General features: G+C 34.7%; 1 protein-coding gene across 4 annotated transcripts; it reads right to left on the bottom strand.

Annotated features, from left to right (window-relative positions):
• Positions 1-34: 34 nt before the first annotated feature.
• LOC116126622 (sodium/hydrogen exchanger 8) lies at positions 35-24755 on the bottom strand. Of its 4 annotated transcripts, none has more exons than XM_031412307.1 (23): positions 24503-24755; positions 24363-24413; positions 24181-24272; positions 22904-22981; positions 22654-22811; positions 22375-22476; positions 22183-22300; positions 21592-21644; positions 21453-21518; positions 19578-19622; positions 16461-16513; positions 16090-16274; positions 15410-15457; positions 15110-15217; positions 12808-13039; positions 11866-12168; positions 8984-9081; positions 8662-8793; positions 3112-3330; positions 2782-2988; positions 2221-2485; positions 1013-1314; positions 35-638 (listed from the first exon to the last, which is right to left on the bottom strand). In XM_031412307.1, exons 1-23 carry the CDS (start codon positions 24717-24719, stop codon positions 342-344), a joined length of 3429 nt encoding a protein of 1142 aa, XP_031268167.1. In that variant the 5' UTR covers positions 24720-24755; the 3' UTR covers positions 35-341. The 4 variants fall into 4 exon arrangements, with proteins under 4 accessions (XP_031268167.1, XP_031268163.1, XP_031268164.1 ...); XM_031412303.1 differs by lacking the exons at positions 8662-8793; positions 8984-9081; positions 11866-12168; positions 12808-13039 and adding exons at positions 3433-3564; positions 3753-3850; positions 6671-6973; positions 7613-7844; XM_031412304.1 differs by lacking the exons at positions 8662-8793; positions 8984-9081; positions 11866-12168; positions 12808-13039 and adding exons at positions 3433-3564; positions 3753-3850; positions 6671-6973; positions 7613-7844 and having other exon boundaries at positions 21453-21497.

Raw genomic sequence — 24755 nt, 5'->3', positions numbered from 1 at the left:
ACGACTTTCCTCCTTACACATTGAGAATGAGAAATGAACATTCGGGGCGTTTTGTGATGCTTTTTCAAAAGTAAGGGATCTTAACAAAAGAATTCAATAGTCACTCCCCGAAAAAGCGGTCTACGCAACCTGCATTCTCCAAAAAGGACCATATCTATCTTCCATGAACAAGGGAAATGTACAACTGAACTGATTCAACATTAACTCCACACAGCAACTAACCCACTTTATTATGCTACTTGCTCATAGATCATCTATATATAAACCACACTTAACATACAAACAGATTCAATAATACAAAGACAACTACAACTTTATACAATCTCACAACAACCAAGCTTTCAAGAGGCATGCCGAAAAGACAGCCTGCTTGGTGAATCGATTCTCACTATGACTTCATCTTCTGTGCCCGAGTCATCACTAGAATAATCTATCACATGACTCTCAGTTGTGTCTGCGGGAATCTCCCCAGTGGACTTCCTCATTTCCAGTTTCTTTCTTGCAGTAGCAGGCCCTTCTGATTTAACAGATGGTAGTTGATAGGCAGAATGGGATGGAACTCTTGAATAGGACAGGTTATGTGATAGCTTGACTCCAATACCACTTGAAAAACTTCGCGCACGACTTGGAATGCCAGCCTTAACATTGAAATGATGAAGACATTAGTCCAGGAAAACAATCAAAACCACCAAATCAAGACTTCACCATCTAAGAATCATGATTTAAGATTTCTGATAGCCAGTCTTTCTTCCTCCCAGGAAAAAAGAGAACAAAAAAGATGAATTGAAAAATAACTTATCAGAAATATGACATAACTTCAATTATAACAAATAAAAGCCCCTACCACAGCCTTTGCAAACTCTCTCTCTAAAGAAAAAAGCTTCAAGTAATTAAACGACCATACGAAGAAGAGTATGCAACACACTAATTTATTCGAGGTATTGGGAGACTGAACAATTCTTCCATAAAATTACTAATGAAAATTCCTTTTTAAAGAGGTACTTCACCATACCGTGCCGCCAAAGATGCTCACATCCCTTGCTTTTGCTGAAAAGCTGTTTGCATTACGATTAGTCTCTAGAGAGCTCAGCTTACGTTGGCATGCCTTTAAATTTTCAGGCCAACTCATTAGACCACCATGTTCTCTACTTAAGGATGTATGTGGTTGATCACTTGAATGTGATAACAATGAGGATTTCCTTCTGAGGAGAGCACTGTCAGCTTCAAATGCTGCAATGTCAAAAATAACAACTCTTGCTCTCGACTCAACTTGATAGCAAGATCCTTGATGAGAAAAACTAACCATCTTGATACCTGCATTGATCAGTGTCAGTGATCTGATTCTAATATCAGTTAGCCACTACCAACTACAACATGGATAATACAAAAACAGGAATGGCTGAAATAATCCAGCTAACATGTTTCTTTTGGCCCATCTAATCAATATAGCTGGAAAGTTCCATTTTGTCTCTGATTTGGTAAAATGCATTTGATGACTTGCATTTCTTATTCAGCATACGCCATGAGTCATCAGTCACTATAGCAATCCAATTGTATTTCATGGTCTGCCGAGGTCATAATAACTCATACTGTATAAATATGAGATCTAAAATGAATTAATAACTAATAATGGCTTTCTTACAATTGATACTTTTTTTCGATTGATTCTTCCTTTTTTTCTCCCGTTTCTATTTCTTCTACTATTTATTCCATTTCTTGCGTCTAAAAAATTATATCCTTGTTTTACCAGATCTTCAGTGTACAACTTTTAAAGTCTGTTTTAAAACAGAACAGAAACCCAATCCTTCAAATAATCCCACCAAGCACAGAAAATTACTAAAAAATTAGAAAAATCCACATCACACTGAAAGGAGGAAATTGTAAGAGAGAGAAAAAAAAATGCCATTGACAAGGAATCTGTGAGGTGCAGAGAGTTTATGAAAAGAAACAAGGCAGAAACCCTATCTTCTCTGGGCTCTACCCGAGAAGAAAAGGAAAAAGATAGAGAAACTTGTCTGGCAGGAGGAAGTAACTTTGCTCTTGCCTTTTAGGTATCATTATTTTTAATAATGTTCAATAAAGCATCAGTGGGTGGTGCAAACACTGACATCTACATGTTATCTCAAAATCTGGGCATTCAAACTTCAGAACCATCGTATACTTGTAACTACAAAGATTTTAAGACATTGTCTAGTCATAAGAGGTTGGCTAAAAAATTACCAGATGTTTCTGCACTTTGAAAGCTTTGATTTCCTTGTGAAGGAAACAGAGCTGCAGGTGATGTAATAAGTTTTTCTTCGACACCATCGGTTTTTATGAATCCTTCCAACAGGAAGCCAATGGAACGGTAAGGTATTTCTATAATTTCTCCTCTTATGTATGTAGCCATACTTGACCTCTCTGCAACAAGAGCTCTCAAGTCTTGCAGTGTCAGCTTTTCAAATATTTGAGGAAGCAATATCCTGGCAAGAATTATAGCACTTTCCTGCAGAAACAAGATAGCTAAACTAGATAAAAATAATCATATTACAATTAATCAGAGATATATTCCTTTCAATTATCCTCTTCAAGATGATTATACATTATAGAATTATCTGATCTGATCAAACAAGGTACCTCAAATGCTTGACAAAGTGCATTCTTAATTAAGTAAAGCTTTGATCACCCACAGATATATATGTTTCACATGTAAATACCAAAGTCTTACGCTTTCTTCACCTAATGCCTTCAAAAAGTTTATGTACAGAGAATACAATAACAAAAGTATATAGTAAAACATACCTGCCACAGGAAATCTTCTACTGCAGGATCTGACCTTAGTACTGAAAGTATTTTTTCACTTTCAATAAAGAAGCAGAGTACAAATGAATCTGTGACAATGTCACATATGTAAGGCTTTCCAATTAGTACTTCATACAGGCCCAAAGTACTCCCATGAGTAAATACTGGATGCAATGAGAGCTTGTTTCTAATGCTCTTACTTGTCCACTGCCCAAAAAAAAAAAAAAAAAAAAAAGAAAAAATTTTTTTAACTTGGTTTGCATCAAGCAGAACTAGCAACATAACTTTGTACTAAAAGATCTAACTTGCCCATGTGAACGTATTGTTTACCTTAACAACACCATTAGAGATAAGCCAGACACCATTTGGCCGAGAACCCTCCTTATAAAGTGTTATGCCACAGGGTTTCATGATTTCTTTGGTGGAAAGTTCAAGTGGTTCACAAACATTAGAAGGAAGGGCCGCCAGTAAAGGATGGACACTAATCAAATCACTTATTTTTGGGAACTTCACCAAAGGAGGATTCCTTAGAAGCCTTTTCAAGTCAGTCTGCAAGAGTTACAATACTACAATTTACAAATAATTAAACAAAGTGTTTGAAGAACTGAAAAATTAGGATGCCTAATTGCCAAAAACACAGCAAAAAGATACCTGGACAGCATCATGAAGATGAAGCATTTCTTTTTCTTCCAACAATCCAACCTTCTCAAGATTTTGGACATACTCAATTAAATGTTTCAGCACTGAATGTGTTGCTTGTCTTGTCTTTACAACGTGCAAAACCTACATTTTTTTTCCAATATATGAATTCATCACACAACGTTCTCTATGCTAGAGAACATATTAATGGTACATTTGTCTTAGTGAGCTCTAAGAAGAAATTAAGAGAAAAACAACAGTACTCAAATGACTATTTCCAACTTAAGTGCAGTAAAATTGATCCTCCAAAAATATTTACTAATCACACAAACCTGAGGAAATGTTACACGGACATCTTCCAAGAACTTTCTTGCTTCTTCCCCTTCCACCTTGCTTTCTTCGATGACAACAGAAGCAATATCACTGTCACCTAGATTAGTTCGATGTATAAGAATTAAGAGCAGTAATACAATTGATCATGGAAATCCAAGAAAATTAGAAACATCTCAGACTATAGGTTATATTTTGCTTTTGTTACATGTCAAATGCACTTATAATCCTAATTCTAGCATAGGTTTAGAAGCTGGTTATTCTAGACAATTCCAAATTGTTTGGGTAGGGAAACAATTGAGTTTGAACAGAAAATTATCTAATTTCAAGTACCTAAGCTAGAATTTCATTTGGCACCATCAGGATTGCTTTGTACTCTCTTTTCATCAGAATTTATAATTTTATACGGAAGGGATGAAGAGTAATAGACTTATTTTACAAGTTTTTCTTACAGAATGACCTCTCTGAGCCACCAATTGAATCAGAAAAGGACTAATCGCTGTAGAGTTGTGGGCAATCTCATGTTATCAGATTTTACATAGCATATAATAAGAATGCATATCTGACTTTCATGGTGGATTGTACTCTTCAGTGCTATTAGATGTGGATCCGGTATTAGGGAAAGATCCTTTCCCTTTTCTTTAAAGTACATGAACATATTCAAGGGAAGGATCATAGTATTAAGACTGTAGTATTCTACTTGGGAGAGGTAAGTCCTCAAATTGCTTCCCAAACGGGTGGACGTGTACGTCAAGAGAGGAATCCTTGATGAGAGATAACTTTAAGTGTGATTATGGTGAAAACACAAGTCAAACGAAGGAAAAATAAATGGAAGCTTCGCGTGTGGGCCACCTAATTTAGAGATGGAGGGGGTCATTCCCAGGGATTGTACTGTCTAATTTACAAAATCAAATGTGGCTGTCTTTGTCAGCACACTGAAAGACTGTTCTGCTACTTAGGTAAGAGGTACAATCCCTTGGATGATTCATAGTTCTATCGAGTCTCAAGCCACTACACCAATGCTGAATTTTCTAAATAAAAATACTCTAGAAAATTCTTACATATCTTTTCCTTCTACAGTAAATAGACTCATAGATTCCAGGCCTATACTAGATGCTTCATATGTCAACTCTGGATTCTTTCAGTTGTCAAGCTAGCTTTTTGATCTAAAATGGTGATTGCAATGATAGAACCTTGAAATCTGTTAGAGTCTCACACCGACTAGGCACGCTCAAGCCTATTGGTTTATAAGAGGGCGTAATCCTCCCATTCAACAAGACCTTATTGGGTGAGGAGTCAGGAGGCACACTTAAGCCTATTGGGTTATAAGAGGGGGTAATCCTCTCATTCAACAAGGCTTTATTGGATGAGGAGTCAGATCCACCTCAAATTCTATCATGGTATCAGAGCCCAGGTTCAGTTGAGCCGAGTGCTTGACCAGCGGTTGAGGAGTCAGCAGCTACCTCTATTAAAACAGACATGATCCAACATATAGGCTTGACCGTGAGGAGTGTTGAAGTCTCACACCGACTAGACAAGCTCAAGCATTCTAGTTTATAAGAGAGGGTAATCCTCCCATTCAACAAGCCCTATAGGGTGAGGAGCAGACTCACCTCAAATTCTATTATAGTATCAGAGCCAGGTTTAGTTGAGCTGAGCGCTTGACCAGCGGATGAGGAGTTAAAGCCAACAACCACCTTCATCAACAGGCATGACCCAACATATGGGCTTGACCGTGAGAGACACTGTTAGAGTCCCACACCGACTAAGCATGCTCAAGCCTATTGGGTTATAAAAGGGGGTAATCCTCCCATTCAACAAGGCCTTATTGGATGAGGAATCAAACCAACCTCAAATTCTATCATGGTATCAGAGCCTAGGTTCAATTGAACTGAGTGTTTGACCAACGGGTGAGGAGTTAGAATCAGCAACTATCTCCATTAAAACATGCATGACCCAACATACAGACTTGACCGTGAGGAGGAATGTTAAAGTCCCATACTGACTAGACACGCTCAAACCTTCTGGTTTATAAGAGAGGGTAATTCTCCTCTTCAACAAAGCCTTATTGGGTGAGGAGTCAGACCCACCTCAAATTCTATCAAAATCTTTTCCAATACATCTCCTCAGGACACTCAACAGAATGCTATGATCTTCTTTAAAACATGTCCTCAAGACACTCCAACAGAATGCTATTATCTTCTTCAGAACATCTCCCCAGGACACCAACATAATGCTATCTTGAAACTGTGAAATGAGGTTTGTCTCCACTGGTTTCCTTGAGTAATCGGTTAACTCATCTCAATGTAAAGTCTTTCTAGTAGCAACCTTTCCCTGCTTCAATTTCTAAAAGCTTGGGGCATTAATTGACAACTCCCAAATCAGTGATTCCGAATTTCCACCAAACAGATTCGGATAATCCTCTTCTGAACACACCTTAATCTCAATCAGACATCAATAATGGGAATGCACTATGTGCTCTACCTTACTATTCTATGACAAATCCCAAAATACTATTTATGACATTCTGATCAAGACAGAATTTTTTCCAAATTCTCCCTAATAGCATTCCAAAGTCAAAGAGTTAAAAAATGAAAAAAGATACAGGATCTGTGCTGAGCAGGGTAATTAATGTATTCTTGACAGCTGAAAGAATTACATGCTTAATGTACTGGTAAGGTATATATTAGTGCCCCTCGTTTAAGTTGTCTGTAATATAAAAATTGGATATGCTCTAGCTATGTGTTTCAGGATGGGAGGTATACTGGGATTTACAGAGCCTAATCAATTCAGTGCCAAGAGACTTAAAAAGAAAATAAAGTAAATTAGGGAAAACCAAGTATGAATAAAGAGTTTCTGGTCAACAAACCATTTGCTAACAATAAATAAAGCAAATAGAATAAGCAAAGGAATAATTTACCTATAAAGTCATGCAATTGCTGCCGTGCAATTCTATGAGCACGAAGAAATGCGGCACATATGTAACAGCCAAATTCCAACCTTCCCACAGTGAAATATGTAACCACTTTTTGTGGAAAAACTCCTGATTGAAGGACCTTGTAATAATTTGGGAAATGAACATTAGCTTTCAAACCATTCCAATCACATAAAGGCTCATTAGATGCCAAATCAATTGCTTCTTCGACTGATTGCATTAAAAGATTAGCAGCAGATTGCATTATCCTTCCCTCGTCAAGCATTTCCCAGTAAGCAGCTTGGACACCTGATATGAAAAACAAATTCTCAGTTTAACATAGTCTTCCTATAGATGCAGCAAGATTTAATTCCAGGACATTAGAAATAAGCATTAAGTGTAAACTTTCGCACCCAAAACGATAGAATAAATCTCTCCTGTTTTTTGTCCTGTCTCATTATTCTTTCATCCTCCCTATTTCCTTCTGTTTCTGTTTCTCTTTTTGTCTCATTCCATAATTTTCTAGTTCAACATCAATTGGTACCTTCAATCTTACATTTTTCATTTATGAGACCGACAAACTCCCCTCAAACGAAAGCCCAACCAACAACTAATTCAATTGAATCTAGCAAGTGTACCACAAACTAAACTGCGGGAGGAATAACCAAACATAGAAATTGCAACTTGGTTATGATGCCATTTTAGTCAAATCCTGATTACACGAAGAAATTATATTCCTTTGAAACACAAACATTTCATAATGAGTTTAAAAGAAGGAAGATACACTCACACATAAGGATAGACAGAGAGAACAAATAACAAAGAGGCAGGGATAGTGTGAGGTTATGCCTACCCAGAAACCCCTGCTATTTGTGAAGAAAAAATGCACAAACTATCCAAAAAGAAAAAGAGTAGCAGGAGAGAAAGCAAAAACAATAAAGTACATACCATTCAAAATACGTATGCGTATATCTTTCAAATTTGTGGGGTCTAGATGACCATCACTTTTAGATGGACTGTGAGGGTGCACTTGTCGCTCTTCCAAATTATCTAAGCTTCTAATATATCTTTTAACTGTAGGCCAGTCAGTAGGTCCTAATTCCTCATCCTCTCCTAGATCACCAAATGCCTCTACTGCTTTGTTCAACATTTCATACTTTGTGTAGTCCAGTATACGCTTCTGTAACATATAGAGGCCATCATATGGTGAACATTGGCAGCAAACAAAACAAAAATAAGGAAGTATTTTTGGAACTTGCAGTTCATAACAAAGTTAATGCATAGAGGATATATGTCAAAAAATATATTTAATATCAAAGCTGCCAAAGTTTAAACTAAAGCCTAAACCCAGTGTTCCAGTAATGAGTATATGGGAAATTTTTTTGTCAACTACATTCATAATACTTGTTTACATATTTTTGGGCCATAATAGATCAAATAATTTTTTTTTTTTTTTTTTTTTTCATTTTTAGAGTTACACAATGTTAAAATAAACAGACTCCTTTAAGAATCCTGCTTTCAAACTCATTTTGTATTCAAAGATCTCATCAATAGTTCCTCAGCACCAGGGCAAAGTTCTTTAATCTATTCTTCTTTTTTTATTTTAGCAAGTTACTAACTTATAACAAAAAGATAAAAACATTAAAACATGCATGACCCAAACTACAGACTTGACCGTGAGGAGGAATGTTAAAGTCCCATAATGACTAGACACGTCAAACCTTCTGGTTTATAAGAGAGGGTAATTCTCCTCTTCAACTTTCTTTGGTGGAAAGTTCAAGTGGTTCACAAACATTAGAAGGAAGGGCCGCCAGTAAAGGATGGACACTAATCAAATCACTTATTTTTGGGAACTTCACCAAAGGAGGATTCCTTAGAAGCCTTTTCAAGTCAGTCTGCAAGAGTTACAATACTACAATTTACAAATAATTAAACAAAGTGTTTGAAGAACTGAAAAATTAGGATGCCTAATTGCCAAAAACACAGCAAAAAGATACCTGGACAGCATCATGAAGATGAAGCATTTCTTTTTCTTCCAACAATCCAACCTTCTCAAGATTTTGGACATACTCAATTAAATGTTTCAGCACTGAATGTGTTGCTTGTCTTGTCTTTACAACGTGCAAAACCTACATTTTTTTTTTCCAATATATGAATTCATCACACAACGTTCTCTATGCTAGAGAACATATTAATGGTACATTTGTCTTGGTGAGCTCTAAGAAGAAATTAAGAGAAAAAAGACAGTACTCAAATGACTATTTCCAACTTAAGTGCAGTAAAATTGATCCTCCAAAAATATTTACTAATCACACAAACCTGAGGAAATGTTACACGGACATCTTCCAAGAACTTTCTTGCTTCTTCCCCTTCCACCTTGCTTTCTTCGATGACAACAGAAGCAATATCACTGTCACCTAGATTAGTTCGATGTATAAGAATTAAGAGCAGTAATACAATTGATCATGGAAATCCAAGAAAATTAGAAACATCTCAGACTATAGGTTATATTTTGCTTTTGTTACATGTCAAATGCACTTATAATCCTAATTCTAGCATAAGTTTAGAAGCTGGTTATTCTAGACAATTCCAAATTGTTTGGGTAGGGAAACAATTGAGTTTGAACAGAAAATTATCTAATTTCAAGTACCTAAGCTAGAATTTCATTTGGCACCATCAGGATTGCTTTGTACTCTCTTTTCATCAGAATTTATAATTTTATACGGAAGGGATGAAGAGTAATAGACTTATTTTACAAGTTTTTCTTACAGAATGACCTCTCTGAGCCACCAATTGAATCAGAAAAGGACTAATCGCTGTAGAGTTGTAGGCAATCTCATGTTATCAGATTTTACATAGCATATAATAAGAATGCATATCTGACTTTCATGGTGGATTGTACTCTTCAGTGCTATTAGATGTGGATCCGGTATTAGGGAAAGATCCTTTCCCTTTTCTTTAAAGTACATGAACATATTCAAGGGAAGGATCATAGTATTAAGGCTGTAGTATTCTACTTGGGAGAGGTAAGTCCTCAAATTGCTTCCCAAACGGGTGGACGTGTACGTCAAGAGAGGAATCCTGGATGAGAGATAACTTTAAGTGTGATTATGGTGAAAACACAAGTCAAACGAAGGAAAAATAAATGGAAGCTTCGCGTGTGGGCCACCTAATTTAGAGATGGAGGGGGTCATTCCCAGGGATTGTACTGTCTAATTTACAAAATCAAATGCAGCTGTCTTTGTCAGCACACTGAAAGACTGTTCTGCTACTTAGGTAAGAGGTACAATCCCTTGGATGATTCATAGTTCTATCGAGTCTCAAGCCACTATACCAACGCTGAATTTTCTAAATAAAAATACTCTAGAAAATTCTTATATATCTTTTCCTTCTACAGTAAATAGACTCATAGATTCCAGGCCTATACTAGATGCATCATATGTCAACTCTGGATTCTTTCAGTTGTCAAGCTAGCTTTTTGATCTAAAATGGTGATTGCAATGATAGAACCTTGAAATCTGTTAGAGTCCCACACTGACTAGGCACGCTCAAGCCTATTAGTTTATAAGAGGGGGTAATCCTCTTATTCAACAAGACCTTATTGGGTGAGGAGTCAAGAGGCACGCTTAAGCCTATTGGGTTATAAGAGAGGGTAATCCTTTCATTTAACAAGGCCTTATTGGATGAGGAGTCTGACCCACCTCAAATTCTATTATGGTATCAGAGCCCAGGTTCAGTTGAGCCGAGTGCTTGACCAGCGGGTGAGGAGTCAGCAACTACCTCTATTAAAACAGACATGACCCAACATATGGGCTTGATCGTGAGGAGTGTTGAAGTCTCACACCGATTAGACAAACTCAAGCCTTCTAGTTTATAAAAAAAGGTAATCTTCCCATTCAACAAGGCCTATAGGGTGAGGAGTCAGACTCACCTCAAATTCTATCATAGTATCAGAGCCAGATTTAGTTGAGTTGAGCGCTTGACCAACGGATGAGGAGTTAAAGCCAGCAACCACCTTCATCAACAGGCATGACCCAGCATATGGGTTTGACCGTGAGAGAGAGTGTTAGAGTCCTACACCGACTAGGCATGCTCAAGCCTATTAGGTTATAAAAGGAGGTAATCCTCCAATTCAACAAGGCCTTATTGGATGAGGAATTAAACCCACCTCAAATTCTATCATGGTATCAGAGCCCAGGTTCAATTGAGCTGAGTGTTTGACCAACGGGTGAGGAGTTAGAGTCAACAACTATCTCTATTAAAACATGCATGAAAGTCTCACACCGACTAGACACGCTCAAGCCTTCTGGTTTATAAGAGAGGGTAATCCTCCCATTCAACAAAGTCTTATTGGGTGAGGAGTCAGACCCACCTCAAATTCTATCAAAATCTTTTCCAAAACATCTCCTCAGGACACTCAACAGAATGCTATGATCTTCTTTAAAACATGTCCTCAGGACACTCCAACAGAATGCTATTATCTTCTTCAGAACATCTCCCCAAGACACCAACAGAATGCTATCTTGAAACTGTGAAATGAGGTTTGTCTCCACTGGTTTCCTTGAGCAACCGGTTAACTCATCTCAATGTAAAGTCTTTCTAGTAGCAACCTTTCCCTGCTTCAATTTCTAAAAGCTTGGGGCATTAATTGACAATTCCCGAATCAGTGATTCCGAATTTCCACCAAACAGATTCGGATAATCCTCTTCTGAACACACCTTAACCTCAATCAGACATCAATAATGGGAATGCACTATGTGCTCTAGCTTACTATTCTATGACAAATCCCAAAATACTATTTAAGACATTCTGATCAAGACAGAATTTTTTCCAAATTCTCCTAATAGCATTCCAAAGTCAAAGAGTTAAAAAATGAAAAAAGATACAGGATCTGTGCTGAGCAGGGTAATTAATGTACTCTTGACAGCTGAAAGAATTACATGCTTAATGTACTGGTAAGGTATATATTAGTGCCCCTCGTTTAAGTTGTCTCTAATATAAAAATTGGATATGCTCTAGCTATGTGTTTCAGGATGGGAGGTATACTGGGATTTACAGAGCCTATTCAATTCAGTGCCAAGAGACTTAAAAAGAAAATAAAGTAAATTAGGGAAAACCAAGTATGAATAAAGAGTTTCTGGTCAACAAACCATTTGCTAACAATAAATAAAGCAAATAGAATAAGCAAAGGAATAATTTACCTATAAAGTCATGCAATTGCTGCCGTGCAATTCTATGAGCACGAAGAAATGCGGCACATATGTAACAGCCAAATTCCAACCTTCCCACAGTGAAATATGTAACCACTTTTTGTGGAAAAACTCCTGATTGAAGGACCTTGTAATAATTTGGGAAATGAACATTAGCTTTCAAACCATTCCAATCACATAAAGGCTCATTAGATGCCAAATCAATTGCTTCTTCGACTGATTGCATTAAAAGATTAGCAGCAGATTGCATTATCCTTCCCTCGTCAAGCATTTCCCAGTAAGCAGCTTGGACACCTGATATGAAAAACAAATTCTCAGTTTAACATAGTCTTCCTATAGATGAAGCAAGATTTAATTCCAGGACATTAGAAATAAGCATTAAGTGTAAACTTTCGCACCCAAAACGATAGAATAAATCTCTCCTGTTTTTTGTCCTGTCTCATTATTCTTTCATCCTCCCTATTTCCTTCTGTTTCTGTTTCTCTTTTTGTCTCATTCCATAATTTTCTAGTTCAACATCAATTGGTACCTTCAATCTTACATTTTTCATTTATGAGACCGACAAACTCCCCTCAAACGAAAGCCCAACCAACAACTAATTCAATTGAATCTAGCAAGTGTACCACAAACTAAACTGCGGGAGGAATAACCAAACATAGAAATTGCAACTTGGTTATGATGCCATTTTAGTCAAATCCTGATTACACGAAGAAATTATATTCCTTTGAAACACAAACATTTCATAATGAGTTTAAAAGAAGGAAGATACACTCACACATAAGGATAGACAGAGAGAACAAATAACAAAGAGGCAGGGATAGTGTGAGGTTATGCCTACCCAGAACCCCCTGCTATTTGTGAAGAAAAAATGCACAAACTATTCGAAAAGAAAAAGAGTAGCAGGAGAGAAAGCAAAAACAATAAAGTACATACCATTCAAAATACGTATGCGTATATCTTTCAAATTTGTGGGGTCTAGATGACCATCACTTTTAGATGGACTGTGAGGGTGCACTTGTCGCTCTTCCAAATTATCTAAGCTTCTAATATATCTTTTAACTGTAGGCCAGTCAGTAGGTCCTAATTCCTCATCCTCTCCTAGATCACCAAATGCCTCTACTGCTTTGTTCAACATTTCATACTTTGTGTAGTCTAGTATACGCTTCTGTAACATATAGAGGCCATCATATGGTGAACATTGGCAGCAAACAAAACAAAAATAAGGAAGTATTTTTGGAACTTGCAGTTCATAACAAAGTTAATGCATAGAGGATATATGTCAAAAAATATATTTAATATCAAAGCTGCCAAAGTTTAAACTAAAGCCTAAACCCAGTGTTCCAGTAATGAGTATATGGGAAATTTTTTTGTCAACTACATTCATAATACTTGTTTACATATTTTTGGGCCATAATAGATCAAATAATTTTTTTTTTTTTTTTTTTCATTTTTAGAGTTACACAATGTTAAAATAAACAGACTCCTTTAAGAATCCTGCTTTCAAACTCATTTTGTATTCAAAGATCTCATCAATAGTTCCTCAGCACCAGGGCAAAGTTCTTTAATCTATTCTTCTTTTTTTATTTTAGCAAGTTACTAACTTATAACAAAAAGATAAAAACAGACATTTCTCCAAGCTATCCCTTTGCAAGAGTAAATATGGAAAGCAATTTGGGTTAGTGACAAAGTGGGCTCAATAATCTCTTTAGAACAGTGTGAGCAGGTGAACCAATTCCAGCCTATCACTGCTGGTTGAAATGCTTGAAACTTCAATTCTACATTTTTTTTTTTTAAGTTACAGAAAACTCTCTTCCAGTCCCAGCACATAAGACCCAATAAAGGCAAGGAACATGGAAAGGACCAATTGAGGTCTCAACGTTAAGCCAAATAATAATCTGAGAGAAACCTAACTGATTTACTTTGCAGATTAACCAAACATGTCAACATACCACTAGCACCCGTCATTTACACGCATGATATTGATTTTGTTTTAAAATATTTAATCTGATGGGTCTCAAAGGAAAAAATCTAAATTAATTTAGTCACATTGGATTTCACTCTCTAAAATAACATCATAAACCAAAGTGAACCGATTGTCAATAAAAATCTTAAAAAGTGTAAAATGTAAAACTCATAAATCTAAGCAGAGAATATCAGAATAACTCTAGTTGAACTATTAATTCAATATTTTCTCATATAAGTTTGCTATAAATTATACAATGCATGTCTTCATAGACAAAAGGCTTATAGTCAAGAATTGTGGAACAATCATTGACATTGCAACAAATCAACTCTAAGGCATTTATGTGAAATAAGAGCAGTGTCGAACTAAGGAATAATGAGAAAATTTTGTTTTTGTATCCTAAGCAATTGGTAGGCTAGTATGGCTTTAAGTTCAGTGTTCTTACAAAAAAAAAAATATAGATAAATAAAGAACTTAAAGAGAGAAACTTGCAGAATATTTGACAATGAATTTGGAGATGGCAAAGGGGGGACAATTGGATATGGTTTTGATTGATACATTAGCAGAAAATAATTTTACAACATATATAGACATCATACCCTGTAGCTAGGTCACAAGAAAAGGAAACTAGGAAAATATAAATTTGAAATCTATATAGACAGTCAATTAGTTACAAAGCATAGGAAACAATACAACCATGAAATAAACATGATCCCACAAATTACACCTATGACGAGAATAGGAAACTTTGACTCAACATTCTCCCTCAAGCTGATTCAAAGATATTATAACATTCCAGCTTTTTCAATCAGAGGTTGAACAGTTTCCTTGGAAGCCTTTGGACAGTGTTAGGAAGACATATCCCTAATCAAAATTTATATAAAAAGAAAAAAAGTGTGAAATATATCCCTAATCAAAAGTGGAATCGACACACTAAACAAGCCATTCTCTAGCTTTTCCTAGATAAAGTGTTGTCTATGTGTTTAGTTCTATTCTGCTAGACAAAGTTGTGAGAGAAATTGGTGGCAATTTTATCCGATGCATTATTACATTGGATTATTAAAGTCAACCATGACTGAGATGATGACATCTAATTCACTCATGGAACTTTCATACACTGAACCTGGACTAATTGTAGAGAAGCTGTCATAACTCTTAATAAATGCCAAATACCACATTGTGAAATGCGTTAAAGAACTTACTACAGAAACTTCCAAAGGGAAAAAAAAAAAATAACAACATCAATATTCTGGAGATGAAGTTAAATCTTACCTTCGCAGTTGATAGCTTATCCATCCCTAAAAAATGTAAAATATATTGCGTAGTTGATCCATTCACAATGAGCGTCAAAAATACAATGCCACCAGTAAAGAAGACAAACTACAAAGGTTAAAGATAAAGAATTACATCAAATAAAAAATAAATATGACATCCATGTCATATAAATCCATTTTGATGGTAAATTATATATATGCTCTTTTTCGTACATAAGTTGACTAATTATAAAATCAACATGCATGTTCTAAAACTAGAAACTAAAAAATAATAATAATAAAATGAAAAAGAACTCACCAAGACTCCCGTTTCAGATGTGATAAGTGGAGAGCTATCACTAGAACGCTAAAAAACCAAGAAGCAGATAAATTAGCAGCAAATAAGTTTTAAAGGACCAAAAATACATGTATGTGATATGTATAGGCATGAAAGTAATAAAGGAGCCTATGGGTTCTCTTAACATATATGGACATAGAAATTTCGTATGCTTGAAATAAATGAGCTTTAACATTTAGCCATCAGACTTTTTGGAATTGAAAGTTATATGTTACATAGCCACTGATAAGGTAGCTGGCACAATTTGACAAAAATTTCTTACACAATCATCTCTTCAGAGACAAACTCAAAAGGCATGCACTGCATGTAGTACAAATGAGTAAACATATATATGAGTCTGCACTGTACAAAAGTAGGTTTCAAAGTATAATTTAACACAGATTAAACATCCATTGCTAGCCATAAATAGTTTCATGGTCAATAAGAAAAAGAGTCGAGTATGTAATTAGGATCCAACAGACTAAAACCCAGAAAGTAGATATAAAAATAGATTTTTTTTTCTTAAAAAATAGAAGAAGATATGCATATATGAATTCATGGTTATATGTAGGGGCACTGTTCTGAATCATTTTGAGTTGATACTCCAAATACTAGGTCAATTAGTAATATAAATTATGATAATAAAATTCATAGAAACTTGCCTTAACAGATAGTGAAAGTGACAGCGCAACAGCCCCTCGCAAGCCTGACCATATGAGAATAGCAGCTTCTTTCCAATCCAAACCATAGCCAAAATATCGCAAAAAAGGATACAGTATTCCAACAACAACACACCGTGAAACTTGCACAAAAACATATAGAAGAATTAAATAGCCCCATGAATATCCTGAGACAAAAACATCAATTATTGATATCATTAAAAAATGAAGAGCTGAAATAGTGATTTAATGTGCAAATATTTCTTTCTTACAAATGAAGGCATTGGTTTGAAAAATCTATAATGTTTTAAATACAAAATGTAATTTCTTATATACATAGGTTCAAAGCAAATACAGTCTGACATAACTATTACCATGGTCAAAGACACTGTCACTGCCTAGAATTCCTTCAGCAATAACAACACCACTGCAAAAGAGAAAAAAAATTAAGAACGCCATCCAATTAAAGTTACATAAATAAGAATATAAATACATAAACTTAGTCTTTAATTGTTATTTCCAAAAGTAAAGAACTGAAATTAAAAATAAGGAAAAGAATAGGGACAAAAATAGATAAGATGATCATGATTTTCCTAGTAATATGAGAAGTATCTTATTGTCTCTCAACTTAGCATTATCTATCTATATCATACAAGAACGGCAAAGTAGACCCCCAAAACTACCTTGAAACCTTGTTCTTATTCTGAAGTGCCATTTATCAATTCCCCTGTGACCCATAACCCAATCAACCCCAACAACTACCCTAAATCCAAAAGATTGTGCAAAACAACACAACACCTGACTGCCACATGCCATACTTCAGGGTTTGAAAAGGAAAGAATTAAATTACATCAAAGTTAACTTGATTACATACCAAGGCTTCCAAGTGCATTGTCACAAATGGTAATGACAATATAATCAACCAATGGACACATATCTTGGTAGCAACTGGTTGATAAAAAAAAAAAAATTAGCTTGCCGTGGGGGCTTAGGCTTCAAGGAACCGTATAAATTAGAAGGCATCAGTTAAGAAAATAAGGTTTCCAAAAATTTAACATACCAATTGAAAACTTTTAAATGAAATAACTTCACACCAAGAAAATTTATGAGCTCAACATGGATGATAATAAAGCAATGTACTTTAGGAATGTACATAAATTTTAAAAAATGAAATCATTTTGAACTTAATGAGAACCACCAACAACCTTTGTTAACACCACTAAAATTCCAATGCAATAACAATTCTTTCACATGTTTGTCATACAAAACAAATTTGATCAAGTTTTCTTCCATTCAACAATTTCTTCTCATAAAATCATGATGGCAGATGCTGGTCCCTATCAAATATTATGAGGAGAAAGAAAGCTTCCTTCTGCCACCTGGGGTTAATGGAGCGCAAGGAATGGTGTATTTTTCTACTGTAACAAAGCTAGGGATCGCAACGGGTCAAAGCAGGCTGGGCCATCCCTGAATAAAAAAAACACCCCTGTCCCCAGCCTGATCCCTGCTTATAATAAGCGGGGATCGAACAGGGATTCCTGGAAACGGACCAGGGATTCCTGGAAATTTAATTCGATCCCCATCCTGGCCTAATTTTCCCTGATTGTTTACTATTTCTTTTTTCTAAATTATCTTGGGTTAATGGGTCTGAATAGTTATTCAGTTATTTCAATTTGGGTTATTGTCTTGATGTATTTTATTTAGAGCAGTGTTATTTGAACCCCATTTTAATTAAAATTTATTAAATAAAATTTAATTCCAAAACCACTGTTTATCTCCTTCCTCTCTTATTCATCTAACCTTCACTGTGATTCTAGAATAAACACTGCCCCAAACAAAAAATAAAAAGACCAATTAATGGATGGACAACATTATAATATCATTGATTGATTAATCAGCTATTTAGGTGTATTTTATGTGTCAATATCATTGGTTTTTGTGCAACAAAGAAACCAACCAACACCACTCAGACACATTGGTCTGAGTGATTGCTTGGTTTCTTTGTTAATATCATGGTGATTTTACTATTTTAGAGTTTTATAGAACTTTTGTGTTAATGTGGAGGAACAAATGCTTTTAGCCTGCTATAAATTTATTTTTCATTTATCAAACTTTAGGACCTTTCAATTCTTTTTCGTTTCGAGTAATATGATATATAAAAAGAAAATTATTTCAATTTTATCACATCAAATAATTCAATTTTTATTTAAATTATTATAATTATTTATATATTAATCCTAAAAATTGCTACATTAATTAAAATGTTAAAACTTGGCTATACTATATTTTAAACTTAATTATTTAGTTTATGAGGAGGCCAATGGAATAAATATTTTTACTGATTTAGTTTTCTGTTTATTTTGTTGCTAGTAATTTTGTATTCCCTTAATTTTTTTATTGTCATTGGTTTACTATTTTTTTTAATATATTTCAGGGATTTCAGGCCGGGTTGGGCCAATGACCCCAATCCTCGTCCCCAGCCCAGAAAAAGTGGCCCATGAGGAATTTTGCCATCACTAAACAAAGCTGCCTTCAAGAACTTGCAGGCCTCACCATCATTGGACCCTTATCAATCTGATAGAAAGAAATTAAGAAACCCGTATAATCTATTAGGGTGGCTAGTTTGGTAAGAAATTAACGGTCATCTGAGGCTTAATGACTGTACCACAAGTATTGTATAAGTTAGTTGACGCTTTTACAGTTACTTTTTCTTTTTTAAGATACTGAAAATCCAATGACCTTTCATATGTAGTCATTGAAATCTAAACTGGGGGTCACTTCTAAACCCCACAATCTTGATAATCAGGGAACTTGTAGGATATATTATCCTAAGCAGATGGCCACAAGGGAAGTTGGAACCCCGACCCATAGGAGTTTTCAGGTTAGTTTATTTAATTAAAATCTCATAAAAAGTGAACAAAATAGTATCTAACAGTATGTGAAGCATATTGACCTAAAGGCTGGAAAAAAGACATATAATACAAATGATAAAAGCACAAAACGTCAAATATGTAACTACCGGATTTCCTAGCCTAGCAGTTTGAATTTTAAACTTAGTTGTTATCTAGTTGCTTTTCTGAATTTAAATTAGGATTAGTCCTAGCTGATTGTTATCAAGTTGTTGAGGATTGTTCTCTATAAATTCTGTACTCTGTAGTGTATCCTATGCATTTTATTTAGAAAATAAAAATTCAGAAAACCTTCCATGGTTTCAGTAACAATTATCATCATAAGGAAAAAGAGAAAATTCAGAGAATGTGGCTTCATATACTAGTTTTCTAGTAATAATTTCAAGCCTTATTACAAAGATGCAGCTGATGCTCAATGTAAGAATGGCATGAGACAGATATATATTACATGTGTGTTGAAGCATGAATGAAACGTGTAGCTCATTTTGACTTGCTTATCAATACAAAGATTAAACAGTATAAGAATTCTACCTTTACTTGACAACAAAAAAGGAAAAATATTTAAAAATTCTATTCTCTTACCTCAAGGTGAAAATTAGCGTATTGGCAATATAAGCAACCATTTCCCTGAAAAGAATCAAATCAGCACACTACACAGTTCCACATATTGACATGCAAAATTTATAACTAAATGCCTCGCGCATATAACCTGATGACCATGGCATTCAAGGCTGGTATTTCCAACTTTACTCTGGGAACACATTTAACAATTATGTGATGGTAATGCTTTTAAGAAATTTATGTCCTTAATGGATCTTTTTACAATACAAGAGTAGCAACTCATGTAAAACCCCGCTAATTTTATTTTCTTTTTTCATAGTGAGATAAATTAATTCTTTTAACAGCCTTACATTTACTCTTCAAACCTACCATAGGGCTAAACCTCAAGGTTTCAATCCAAAATTTTCTTCTTCCTGTCTTTTGTTTGGCTCCAGCAAAATTAGCAGAAAATGTTCTCAAAAACAGCCAACAACTTATTTTTCTTTTGTTACTATTCTCTCTTCTTCTGCCTTCTACTTTTCAAAAAGACAAAGGAGTCCCATCAACAAGAGATTAAGGTTTATCCATCATGGCAGCAACTCTGCTCCTCATCACAAAATACTTCCATAAAACACATTCATTTTCACCTTATATTACACCTCTTATTATATGAAGTAATTTGATATAACACTCGCTTTCACATGATATCAAGCGTCCTTTACTAAAAAGTTTGTGCATACTGATGTTATCTCTAGTTTTCATATATAAAAAAATATTATGCTTTTTAAATTAATTTACCATATATTCTAATGTTAGATGAATTTCCAAGGATAGGTGGCTATTTGTTCTTTTATCTGAAACATGAATAGCTCTGAATTAGAATGAAAGATCAACAGATCAGTAAGCATAGGTCTGAACAATATGTTTGTTCTTTTTCTTTTACATTCGTTTAATTGTTAAGTTATTAATTTTTGTAGAAGGTAAACATCTTTAAACTAGCATTTTGACACATATGTTCTTGTTAATTATAATATATTTTTATATTTTAAATGTTAAAAACAATTTGAAACAATAAAATATGAAAACATAACAAAACAAAGAAATATAATTTAAAGATAATTTAGCCACTGCATGATTACAAATTTTTAAGAAATTAATTATAACAGAAAAATATATAATAATCAAATGTGAAAAATAAAACAAAACAAAGATAAAAGTTAAAGATAATGTATTCATTACATGGAATCAAAAACACAAGAAAATGAAGAATCAAATCACATCCTTGTTGGTTCAAAAGATTTTCAAGAATATAGCCAGATTTATAGGACTCAAATTTGAGTCTCCATAAATTCACTATCTGAAATAACAGAAAACACTTATAAAAGGCTGGTAGGACTACTAAGCATATAGCTTACGACTTATTGTAATAGGACTACTATTTGAATGGCAAACCAACTAAACAAGAAAAAGAAGTTTCTTGATATAAAAGAAATAACAAAATAAAAGAAGTCCTAAACTTGATCATGTTATTTGGTCACACACGACCAAGAAGTCCAATGTCACAGGTTCTGCCAAAAGTTAGTTTCAGTATTAATTATTTATTTCTACTTTCTCACTCCCTGCATCATTTCTATTAATGCAAAGGATAGACTTTTCTGAATTTTAAAAGTGTTCATTATTCTAAAGAATTCTCCACCTTTCATTCCTCATTAACACACACAACGAAGCAAGCAAATCTCAAGATCAACAGCAGACATTTTTATATAAATTGAGTCCACCAGCTTCTGACCCTCTGCTAAAAGGTCTAGTATTTCCGTTGATTATGGATTTTCCTATGATTAGTTTGATTACTTTTCATCTTTGAAGTCATTAACCAAAAATGTTACTTGAATTAACACAAAAAGGAGCTTGGCATACCAAAAGTAATGCAAGCTTTGTTGACTTTCACCCTTGAAAGCTGTCCTGGCAAATGCAGCATAAAACCTGTTCATAGATAATATCAAGAGATATCCTAGCCTAATGTTGCATAGGAAATACTAATATGAATTCTACTTACATTCCTAGAGTCATTACTGTCAGCACACCAGAAATTTCAGCACCTTCCTGAGCCTACCATATGAAAAAGGCTAGTCAGGCTTCTCATGCATAGCAGAGAAAGTTTGTTTAGTATTGACTTTTCATGAATCGTTCTAGACAAGAAAATCAGAGAATGCTCTTGGAGTATTGACTTCATTTTTACTGGATACAAATAAATACATATAAATTTAATTTCTTTTGCTGATACCTTCAGGAATAAACTGCTAAGGAAAAAAGCAAGGCATACATCTAGATTGAGAAAATATTACACGTTCTATGAAGCATAAACATTAAATCCTAGTGAAAAGTTCTTACTGCACACTGCCAATCATATATGCCTTAAACTCAATATTTTAAAGTCTGAGACACAAGCCGGCATTGGCTTTCTTCCAGGAAAATTTTCTAGGTTGAACCCTATTGGAAAGAAGCTCAAACTCAAAAGAGTTTCTAAATTTTATTAAGGGAAACAAATAAGTTTCTTAACAACTTCCACAAATGTGATAATTGACATATTGACTATAAGACAATAAAAACCATTGATTTAGCATCCTAAATTTGGGAAGGAACTTACAGTGAAGTAAGCAATGTAGCTCACAGCAAGTGTCAATGTAATCTCTATCACTGTGTCATTGAAGATAAATCCAAGCCACAAAACAGATACAAACCCGAAAGCAAGACCCATGGCTACACTGGAACAAGAAACAAGTTTCATGACAAAAGTAAAGACTGTCACAAATGCTCAAAGAAAGTCACAGATACATACGCTCCAAGTGAGACCTGAGCCAGAAATTTGACTATGGCATCCCAAGTAAAGCTCTTTCCAAGGACCATTTGATAGAATAGTTGATAAACCACAATCGCTGTCCTGGACAATGGAAAGGAAGTGTATTTCAAAGAACATTAAATATAGAGAAGAAGTCATTATAGTAAATGTTCAGTACATCAATACTACATTAAGGTATTAAAGCAAGATGCTGATTTAACATTAAGAGGCATCAAGTCAACTATCGAAACCTATCAACAGCTCAACAATAAAAAATACCCATCATTCATCAAGGATTCTCCTTCAATTATTGTACTCAGTTTTTTGCTAGCACCAAGCTCTTTCAGTAGAGCAACAACAGCCACAGGATCGGTAGCACTCAAAAGTCCCCCAAGCAACAATGATGTTTTCCAGCTCCAGTTATATGGAAAAGTGAACTGCAGTATGGCAATTTTTATGTATTATATATTTAAACTAAAAATACTAGAATAGGGAAGAAGAAGAATCTACTTTGTGGAATGCAGGATACCTTCAAAGCAGATCCAAGAAGAAAGGTTGAGATCAGAACTCCTGGACCTGCTAGAAGAAGCATTTGTGCCATACACCTCTGTACACAGAGAAAAAAAACAAATAAATAAATAATAAGGCAGTTGATTCTTGTCGAGTCCAGAAACTTCAAATCATTTAACTAATCACTTGCATAATGGTAATCTTGCTCCACCAGAAACCAGTACGCAATAAGACAAAAAAAAGAAAGGAAATAAAAAAAGGCCCTTACAGAAAACAAATTACAGATATTTCATAAAATTTTAAATATCCAAATGGTTAAAGCCTGATGGAAAAGGGTCCAAGAATAATAGTTAAAGTCTAACATGCAGCTCGCATGTTTGGCCAAGGTTCAGTGGGTTTATCATGTACGTCATAACCCAAACATGCATATGTGGTTCCAAAGCACAAGCACACAGTTGTGATTTATGTAAAAAAATGGAAAAAGTTTTATGATTTGGACAAATATCTTGGCCAAATAGGTTCCAATAATGTTGAAGTATAACTAATCTCAGAAGTTTAAACGTATAATTGATTGGGCGTTTTTGGTTTATATGATCACAAAGTGTTGCCAACAAGTGTTCTAATCAGAATAGTTCCAACCCTTATTTATAAAAATAGTGGAAAGTTAATTGTCCATAGCTCAAAGTATATAAATATTGAGAAGGGGTCGAAGAACATTCTAAAACACTTAGTTATCTACAAAACACATTCTGAACTACTTAGTTACCTACAAATGATCATTTATCATAATTTTATAATCCATACATTATTGATTTCTAGCTCTACATCAAGTAGATCTTGTCTACACATTTTCTATCATTCATGGAGCTCATGTTTCTCGTTCTTGTGTCTTTGGCAAGTCCGTGATCATGCAACTAAAATATCAAGCTAGAGCTCAGTTTACTTGTCGAAGGATAGAAGTGATTGCACCCACCCCTATCAAACTCACTAATTCATAGAAGTTCAATTCTTTTGTATCTGTATATCCTGCTTAGAAATTCTTTCCTTGTCAAAACTCTGGATTCTTATTTGGTTAGGCCTATTTTGGGGTGGTCTAAAAAGCCAACTATTTCATTGTTTTCAAAAGCCTCAAGACAACATATCAGTGTCCTTAAGCTAAAAAGAAAGTCTGTAATTAATAAAGAATTTCAGATTTTAATCAAGTACATACCTAAAGCGATAAAGATAAAATAAGTTCCTCAAAATCATACTCATGCTATAATCATATAGAAACCAAAGTAACTAGATAAAACAAACCTTTATTTGGTGCAACTCCATGGCGAATGAACTCTCAAAAAGAAGAGCAGGAAGAAAAACAGCCAATAGAAGGTCAGGATCAATAGTTGACCCTGCACGTTAACAACAAAACCAACTCCACTAAAGAATAAACTACAAACAACTTTCAACTCATTATGAATAAAACTAATTGAACAACTTACAAAGACGAATTCCATCGCCAATCTTCCCCAGTCTATGACTTGTTCCATACTCTGAAACAAACCCAAAAAAAAGATCGTTGAATTTTAAATAGAAAGAAAATTTGAAAACACAAAACGAATTGAAGAAGAAAAAATTTAACCTAGAGAGCCGAGAGCAATTCCGATTACGAGAAGAGCGACGGTGTAAGGAACTCTGGTTCCACGCAATAAATGCCGGGAAGCAATTCCAAGCACCAAACTTATAGCGACAAAAATGACAGCGTCGGTTGGATTGCCACTCTCATTAGAACCAGAATTGCTTCCGCTTTCTTCGCCTAAGATTCTGTAGGGAAAGAGCTCCTCCGTCAAGCTCTCCATGTGAAGAGCTTTCAAGTTTTTCTTTCTTTCACTACT

Source organism: Pistacia vera, unplaced genomic scaffold (assembly GCF_008641045.1).
Source record: "Pistacia vera cultivar Batoury unplaced genomic scaffold, PisVer_v2 Contig181, whole genome shotgun sequence".
Classification (NCBI taxonomy): domain Eukaryota; kingdom Viridiplantae; phylum Streptophyta; class Magnoliopsida; order Sapindales; family Anacardiaceae; genus Pistacia; species Pistacia vera.
This window is presented reverse-complemented; position numbering and strand designations above follow the sequence as displayed.